At 43.9% G+C, this 8,919-nt stretch overlaps 1 protein-coding gene across 1 annotated transcript; it reads left to right on the top strand.

Moving 5' to 3' along the window:
• Positions 1-1,804: 1,804 nt before the first annotated feature.
• Positions 1,805-5,700, top strand: LOC126495858 (uncharacterized; the record flags this gene model as incomplete). The annotated part of the gene is given in 3 exon segments (XM_050133430.1): positions 1,805-1,825; positions 2,398-2,499; positions 5,353-5,700. Coding segments are annotated over 3 exon segments (471 nt in total), but the record flags the coding sequence as incomplete, so codon positions are not given.
• Positions 5,701-8,919: the final 3,219 nt, after the last annotated feature.

Raw genomic sequence — 8,919 nt, 5'->3', positions numbered from 1 at the left:
AACTGCTTGGCCCATGAACTCTAGCCCTTACAGGCTAATTCTCGCACCTGGACTAGCCCATTTCTAATGATGTGTGTAAGCACCCCAAGGTGCGCTTACCGGGAAGATTCTAGCCTCCGTCCATCATGATGTCTCTGCTCCAGAGAGCAGAGCTGTCGAGTCTACCCAGGAGAGCTGAGCATGGCGTCTCTGCTCCAGCAGAGCTGTCGGGTCTCTCCGGGAGCAGAGCAGAGTCTGACCTCACTTCCTCTTCCGCCCAGAATTCTATTCTGTTTACTCCTCCCATCTATGTTCCAAGCCATGAGGCCAAGCAGCTGGTTTATTATAACTTAACCAATGAAATCAACAGATTGATATATGACACTCCCACATCAACAACATGACTTGGAGGGACAGAAAGCTAGGCAGGAGGACAGGAAGTGATGCAGGTGATCAGAAGCAATGTGTGATGGAAGGAGAATGAAGATGTAAACAGGAGAATAAGAAGGTTGATAGGAGGCCTAGGTTTGACCGGAGGCTGAGAGGATCAGGGTGAACAGTGAAAAAGAAGACACATGTCAGACAGGGCAGAAGGCTCATAGAAAGGTGGGAGACTGTTGCACAAGAGTGGGCTGGGAAACATGCCCACAATTTCAGATAGAAAAGGGGAAACTGAAGGTGAACAATCTGTCTCATTACTCAGGACAACTGCCTGATCTTCTACAGGCCAGAGGTTTAATGTCAAACTCCAACCTGGTGTTCACAATGTCTTCAGCTCCATGCTAAGAGCACCTAAGGGATTCTTCTGCCCTATCTTTGGACCAGAGATGTAGTTGCTGCTTTGTAAATACGCACAGGAATTCATAGAAAATTTGAAATGATTCTTGAGCGGGGATTTTACTAATTGTGAAGATATTTGTCTACACTTGTGTTCGGTGATTCTGGGAAGGGTACATTCTAAGTAGGGTTTACATGAGGATGTGTGGAAGGTGTAATATAGAGTCTAGGAAAAGGAGTAGGGAGCAGGTTACCCTATGGCAGGGTAATGGGCTAATATAAGCTATCATAGTTAATGAGAAGCCTGAACAAATGGGCCAATTATTTTGTAACTAATGTAGACCTCTGTGTGATTTTCTTTTGGGAGTAAATGGCTGGGGGACTGGGAAAGACAGAAACCTCAGACAACAGAAGGGAGTCATGTTTGCTGGTCCATGTGTTTAATCACAACCTAAAGGAGGCATAGGAAGGTGGATCTCTGAGTTGCCGTCCAGCCTGATCTACTGATCAAGTTTCAGGGCAGTCAAGATTGTTACACAACGAAACTCTGTCTAGCTAAAAAGATGGAGGAGGAGGAGGAGCAGCAGCAGCAGCAGCAGCAGAAGGAGGAGGAAGAGGAGGAGAATAAGAATAAGAAGAGAAGCCGGGCGCACGCCTTTAATCCCAGCACTTGGGAGGCAGAGGCAGGCGGATCTCTGTGAGTTCGAGACCAGCCTGGTCTACAGAGCTAGTGCCAGGACAGGCTCCAAAGCCACAGAGAAACCCTGTCTCGAAAAACAAAAAAAAACAAACAAACAAACAAACAAAAGAATAAGAAGAGAAATTAGGAAGGAAATAAGGAAGATCAGAGAAGAGAGGAGGAAAGGAGGAAGAGGCTGGATAGAGGAGGGAAAAAGGAAGTTGGGGAAAGTGGAAGGACAAGAAAAGAGGAGGTAGGTGAAATGAGAGGAAGGAAGGAAGAGAAGGAAAAAGAAGGGGTGAGTGAAAGGGAGAGCAGTGTGATAAAAGTAGAGAGGAGGGAAAGATGATTGTGAAGGATAAAAGAAGGATGGGGAAAAAGACAGAAGAGGTAAGAGAAGAGAAAAGAGAATAAAAGAAGAGTGTAAGAAAGAAGATGGAAGGTGAAACAGTAGAAAGCAGAAGATTAAAAGGGGAAGAGTCAAGTATAAAAGGAATGAGGCAGAGGGAAAAGGAAAGAGAGAAAAGGAGCCAAGAGGATAGAAGATGAAAGGGCAGAAATGAGGGAAGAAAATGAAATAGGGAAAAAGTAGAAGGAAGAAAATAGAGGTACGAGAGAAAATGGAACAGGTATTATGACAGAGGAAAGAAGTTGAAGGAAGCAGAAGGGAGAAGGGAAGATAGAGAAGGTGGAATGAGGGAAGACAGACAAGGAGGAAATAGGGGAGAAAATGAGGGAAGAGGAATAATGGAGGAAAAGAAAGAGGAGAAAAGATGAGTGAAAGGAGAAAGTAGGGAAGAGGAAGAAGGGGAAAAGAGGGAGGAAGAAGGTGGAGGATTGAGGAAAGAAGAGGATGAAAAAGAAAGGGACAAAGGAGAAAAGAGAAAGAAGAGTGAAGGGAAAAAGAGGGATGAGGAATAAAGAGGTACAAAAGGAAAGAGGAAGTAGGAGGAAAGAGAAAGGAAGAGGGAGGAGAGAGGGAAGAAGATGGAGGAATGAGGAGGGAAGAGGAGGAAAAAAGGTAAAAGGAGGAAGAGAAAAAAGAGTAGAGGGAAGAAGAGGGATGAGGGATAAAGAGGCAGAGGAGGAAAGAGGGATTAGGAGTAAACAGAAAGGAAGAGGAAGGACAGAGGAAAGAAGACTGAAGAGAGTGGAAGAAAGAGTATGGAGGAAGTAAGGTAGACAAGGAAGGAAGAAGAGAGAAGAGGATGGGAGGTGATGAAGGATGGAGGAGGGAATTAGATAAAGAAATGAGCAATAGGAAAGAGGCAAGTATGAGGAGGTAAATGTAGGGAAAACTAAGTAGAAAGAAGAATGAAGAGGGAAGAAAAAGGAAAAGGAATATGTTATTGTGATTGGAGATAGAGGAGGCTGAAATGAAGAGGAAGAAATAAGAAAGAGAAAAGAGGAGGCAAGAATAGTAAGCAAAAAAGTGATAGGAGAGATGAAGAAAGAATAGGATATATAAGGGAAGAGGGAGATGAAAGAGTAGGGAAGAAGAGGAAGTATGATGTGGGAGTGTCATATATCAATCTGTTGATTTCATTGGCTGAGCAATAAAGAAACTGCTGGCCCTGATAGGTTAAAAGATAGGTGGGCGGAATAAACAGAATAGGATGCTGGGCAGAAGAGGAAGTGAGGTCAGACTCTGCTCTGCTCCTGGAGAGACGCCATGCTCTGCTCTCTCTGGTAGATGCACGCAATGAAGCTCCTCAGACCCAGGATGGACATAGGCTGGGGTGTTGGGGACGCAGCCCCGCCTCTTCCTATTTCAACAGAAGTAGAAAAGAGGAGTGTGTGAAAGAGGGGCAAAATGAAAAAGGAGTGTGGTAACAAGATGAAAATGAGAGATGTGAGAAAGAAGGAGGAATGAAGTGGACAGAGGATAGAAGAGCAAAGTGAAGAGAGGAGAGAAGAAAAGGGAAGAGGAGGGAGTAGGGAAGGAAAGGGACAGGTGTGGCAGTGGTAGGATGGAGGAAGATGAGAGAAGATGGAATAAGAGGGAGGGAAAATGAATGGAAATTAAAGGAAGGGGTGTAGAGGAGGGAAGGGGGAAGAACACTAGGGAAGTTGGAAGAAGAGAAAAGAGAAAAGACAAGGGAGGCAGGAAAGGGAAGAAGGAAGGGAGAGGAAAGAGGAGGTTGGAGGAAGGAAGAGGAATGAGTGAAGATGAGAGGGCAAGGAGGAAATTTTAAAAAAGGAGAGGGAGTAGTGTGGAGGAGGGAGGAAAGGGGGAAGAGCAGAGAGTAGAAAGAGGTGGGAAGAGGAAGAAAGAAGAGGAAATCAGGACAAAGAAGAATGATGAAACGGAGAAAGCAAGAAGAGGGATTGGGAATTAAGAGTGAAGAAAACAAAACAGAGTGGAGTGAAAGAATGGAATAGAGTAGATGAGGGTGGAGAAAAGTGGAAGGATGCTTTATGATGGAGAAGGAAGCAAAAGGAGGGAAAAGGAAGAGGGTAAATAAAAGAGGGAATATAGGAGAGTAGAGGAGTAAAAAGGGAGGATGAAGAAGGAAAATGAAAAATAGCAGGGAAGTGGGAAGAAATAGAGAAGGAAGAAGAGGGAAAGGAAAAGAAAATGGCGACACAGTCGCCCGCAGACGGAGCGAGCGATGCAGGCGGGCAACCCAGGCCGCAGGCTGCAGCAGGGACCTGCAGGGACTGACACAGTGGCAGAGGACACAGGCGGCAGGGACCAGCGCGCAACACTGAGAGCAGATCGCCCCACTACAATTAAATCAAAGAGGTAGGCCTTTGGTTGGCGAGGTCCCTGGCAAATGGGGAGCCGGGTCCTGTTCCTGAAAACCCTTCTGATGGGTGAGAGGGTTCTTGGCCCCCGACAGGAGCCAGGAAACAGAGCGAGGGCAATTAGTAAGAGAAGCCTCTGGCCAGCAGAGAAAGCTGATCCGATTTTAAAAGACCAATTAGATAGCATTGAAAGGAGGAGATGGGCAGGCGCCAAGGCAGAACTTCACCCAATAATCTGAAAAACAACATGAAAACACCAGAACCCAAAGAGCTTACAACAGAAGGACTTGAACACCCTAACACAGAAGAAGTGGAAGAAAATGGAAGAGAGAGATAATGGAAGAAGGAAGACTAGTTAAAAAGAAGGTAGTATGGAAGAAAGGGAAGAGAAAAATCCTGGGAGAAATGGGGAGGACTGGAAAATAGACTCTAGGAAAAGAAAGAACAATCAGGGTACATTAATGGGGAGAAAAGAGGGAAGAGAAGGGAAGAAGTAAGAGGAGGCAATGATATGAAGGAGGAGGAAGACAGAGAGAGGGATAAAAGAGGATGGGATGAATAAAAGAGGAGTGGAGAGAAAGGACAAAGGAAGATGAGGTAATGGAAGAGTCAGTAGGAGGGAATAAAAGGACTAAGGAAAGAGGAATGAAAAGGAAAGAGGAAAAGGGACAAGACAAAAGAGGAAGGAAATGGAATAGGAAGTAGCAAATGGAAGACTGAGGAGTACAGAAAAAGAACGAGGAGGCAAAAAATACAAGAAAGTAAGAGGATAGAATCAGGGAGAAGGTACTGTGAAGAGAAATGAGGAATCAATAGGAAAGAGAAGGAAATAGGAAAGAGAATGGGGGGCAAGAAAAAAGAAGGAATAGGGAGGGAAAATGAAGAAAAGAAGAGGGAAGACTAAAGTACAGGATACTAACAGAATGAGGAAAAGAGTAATGAGAAAAAAAGGAGTAAAGAGCTGTAGGAAGAAATTAGGAAATTGTGAGAAAAAGTGATGAGTAGGGAAAATATGGGGAAAGAAGAATAAGAAAAAAGGAAAATGGGAACAGAGGAAAGAAGTAGGAAGGAAGAGGAAGGGCAGGGGCTAAAAAGGAGCAGAAAGGAGGGAAGTGAAGAAAGAGGGAAAGGGAGAAAGAAAAGAAGCAGTCAGAAGGTGAAGGTAACAGGAAGGAGAGAGGGTAAATAAGAAGATAGAGAAGATGGAAGTAGAGGCAAGAGAAAAGAAAAGAAAGAGAAAAGAATGGAAGAAGGAAAATGAAGGAGGAAGGATGGAAGAGGAAAATGAGAGAAGAGAGAATGGGAAGGAGGAAGAAGATAATGGAGGTAGAATGGAGGCTGAATGGAGGAGCAAAAAGGAGGATGAAATGAAAATAAAGGTTTATGTAAAAAGAAGAAGGGGGGACATTGATGGAAAGATGGAAAAGGAGAGAGTAAAGAAGATGAACAAGAGAAAGAGAGAAAAGGAAGATAAATATGGAGTAGAGAGTGGAAGAAACGGGAAGAGGAAGGAAGATAAGAAGAAAAGGGACAGGAGAAGGGAAGAGAATGGAGAAGGAAGAGATAGGAAGAAGGAAGAAATAGAGGAAAAGAGAGAAGAGAGGGTAGAGAAAGGATAGCTGAGGGAGAAGTAGAAAAGAGGCAAATGATGTCAATAGGTAAGAGGATGGAAGAGAAGAGGAAAAGGAAGATAAGGGAAGAGTAGTGTAATGAAGTTGAAAGAGGAAGCAATAAGGGTGATATGGGCAGAAGGAGTGACAGGAAGAAAGAAAAGGAGGAAAGAAGAGGGATGGGGAAGATGTGGGAAGAGGAAAGAGAAAATACACGGAGATTAAGGAGAAAGGGTAGGATGAGAAGGAGGGAAAAGGGGAAAAAGGAAAGTGGATGAAGAAAGAGAAGGGAAGAGCAGGAAGGAGGAAGAAACAGGGAAGCATGGGGAAGAGGAAGAGTATGGAAGAGGGAGGAGGAAAAAGAGGAACTAGAGTATGGAATAAAAGATGGAAGAGGGAAAGGAGGGTGTGGGAAATGGAAAGAAAGAATAGGAAGGATAAGAAAGAAGAGGTGCAGCAAAGAGGGGGAATCTGGTAAGAGAAGCCAAGAGGAAAGATGAGGGAGGATAGACTAGATAAGAAGATAGAAAAGGAAAGAGGAGTAATGTGGAAAGAAGAGAGGAAAGGGGAAGGAGGAGGAAAGAGATAGAGGACAGAAAAGGGGAGAGAATGAAAGAAAAAGGAGAAGAGAGCAGAGTGAAGAGAGTAAGAAGAAAAGCATAAATGATAAAGGAAGAGGGCAAAGGAAAAAGAAGGAAGAAAGGGAAAGGAGGGAGATGAAAGACAATATGGAAACATGAGGGAAAAGTAAAGAGATGAAAGTTCAGGATGAGGTAAAGAGGGTAGAGGGAAGACAAGTAAAAAGGAATGCACATGAAAGAGGGAAGAAGAGTGGGATTGAAGGGAGATACAATAGATGGGGAAATTGAGTGTAAGTGACTAGAAGAGCAAGAAGGAGGAATGGGAAGAGGAGAGAGTGAAGAGAAGGGAAAATAGAAGAGGAGATAATAAGGACATGGGAAAGAAAAGAGGAGAGAAGGAAAAGACAAGGAAGAGGAAGGTGGAAGGAAAAGAGGAGGGAGGAGGGAAAAGAAGGAAAAGGAAAAGAAGTAAAGGAGGAAGGAAGTGGGAAGAGCAAAAAGTAGAGAGAAGGAGGAACCAGGGAGTGGGGAAAGTAAGGAAGAGGAACAAGAAAGGAAGAATCAAAATGGGGGAGTTGGGAACCTGAGAAAAAGGGATGGAAGAGGGAAGATAGGAGGCAACAGAAAATAGGAGTGGAGATGTAAAATGAGTTAAGAGGGAAGTGGAGTAAAGAGGGATAGGAGGGAAGTGGGAAGAGGAGTTATATGGAGAGAAGGATGAAGGATTCGAGAGTGACAATTAGGGGAAAGGTGGGACTGGCTGAAACAGGAGAAGAAGGGAGAAGAGAGGAAAGGAGAAAAGTGGAGGGAAGAGAAGGATAATAAGGAGATAATATAAGAGGGAGGGGATGGTTAAATGAAAAAGACAGATAATGGGAGAAGAATGGAAGGAAAACAGGGAGGGAGGAAGATGAAGGAGAAGGGATGAAGGGTAAAGGGAGGATGGGATATGGATATAAGAGGAAAGGGGATGGAAGAAGACAGAAAGTGAAGAGGAAAAAGGAGGGTCAAAGGAAGAGGAATTATCATAGGAAAGGAGAAGGAAAAAGAGAAAAGAAATGTGAAGAGAGGGGAGGAACAAATAGGAAAGAAAAGAGGAGGTTGGAATAGTATGGCAGAGAAAATTCCAAGGGAGGAGGGAACAGTATTGAGGAACATAGAGAAGAGACAAGAGAAAAGGAGGGAATAGGAAGGAAGAGGGAGGGGTGAGAACAGGAAGAAGGAGGGAAGAACGAAAAGAAGAAAGATGTGAAGAAAAACTAAGAAGAAAAATGGTAGGAGAAGAAAAATTAGAGATGATAGAGGAAGTAATTGGAAGGAATAGAATGGAAGAGAGGAAAGAACAAGTAAGAGGAGGAATTACAACTATGGAGAAAAGATGAAATAGGAAGGAGTAGGGAAGAGGGGAGGGAAAAAGAGGGAGAGGATGAAAGGGCAGGTAGAATGTAAGATGGGACATGATGGATAAAGTGACAAAAGGAAGAAGTTAGATGGAAGAGGGTGAATGAAAGAAGATGAGGAGGAGTAAGGTAAAATGAAGAGGGACAATGGAAGAAGAGAGAATTGGAAGGTGAGAAATTTGCAAAGGGAAAGAATGAAAGTGAGAAGAAGGAGGAGAAGGAGAAGAAGAAGAACAAGATGGAGAAGAAGAAGAAGAAGAAGAAGAAGAAGAAGAAGAAGAAGAAGAAGAAGAAGAAGAAGAAGAAGAAGAAGAAGAAGAAGAAGAAGAAGAAGACAGAAAGGGAAAAAGGTGAGGAGAGAAGGGAGGAGGGAGGAGGAGAAAAGAGGAGCCAGTATGATAGAGTAAGAAGAAGGGAAGAAGAGGAAGAAGAAATGAAGAGGAAAATGTGAAACCTTTGAGGAGAAGAGGAGGAAGGGAAATGGAGTGGGGCAGAAAATAAGTAGAGAGAGAGAGAGTAACAAAGATGAGGGAGGAGAGAATATGAGGGAAGGAGAAAGTAGAGAAAATAAGACAAAGAATGGATGATGGAGGGAAGATGAAGGAAATGGATGAAGAAGAGAATAGGGGATGAAGGAGGGAAAGGGGAAGAAAACAGAAGAACAGGTGAGTGGGAAAAGAGTGTGATTATAGGAAAAGAAGAGAGAGAAAGGGAGAGACAAAAGGAAAAAGAAGGAGAAAATAAGCAGTAAGGAGAGATAGATTGGAATCAGAGATCTCTTTCCCTCCCACTAGTTCTTGAATAGCCACACAGAGGCTTACTATTATTATTTTTTTCTTTTTATTTATTTATTTATTTATTTATTTGAAAAATTACTGCCTCCTCCCCGTTTCCCATTTCCCTCCCCCTCCTCCCCCACTCCCCTACCCCTCTCCCCCTCCCCCAACTCCATTCCCCCTCCCTCTCGAGAATGATGAGCAGTCCAGGTTCCCTGCCCTGCTGGAAGTTTAAGGTCCTCCCACTTCTATCCAGGTCCAGGAAGGTGAGCATCTAAACAGGCTAGGCTCCCACACAGCCAGTTCATGTATTAGGATTGAAACCTAGTGCCATTGTCCTTGCTTCTCATCAGCCTTCATTGTCCGCCA

Source organism: Alexandromys fortis, unplaced genomic scaffold, assembly GCF_014885135.2.
Source record: "Alexandromys fortis isolate MF-2015 unplaced genomic scaffold, M_Fortis_MF-2015_v1.1 scaffold_682, whole genome shotgun sequence".
NCBI classification, from domain to species: domain Eukaryota; kingdom Metazoa; phylum Chordata; class Mammalia; order Rodentia; family Cricetidae; genus Alexandromys; species Alexandromys fortis.
The sequence above is the reverse complement of the archived record's forward strand: the minus strand, read 5'-3'. Positions and strand labels throughout refer to the sequence as shown.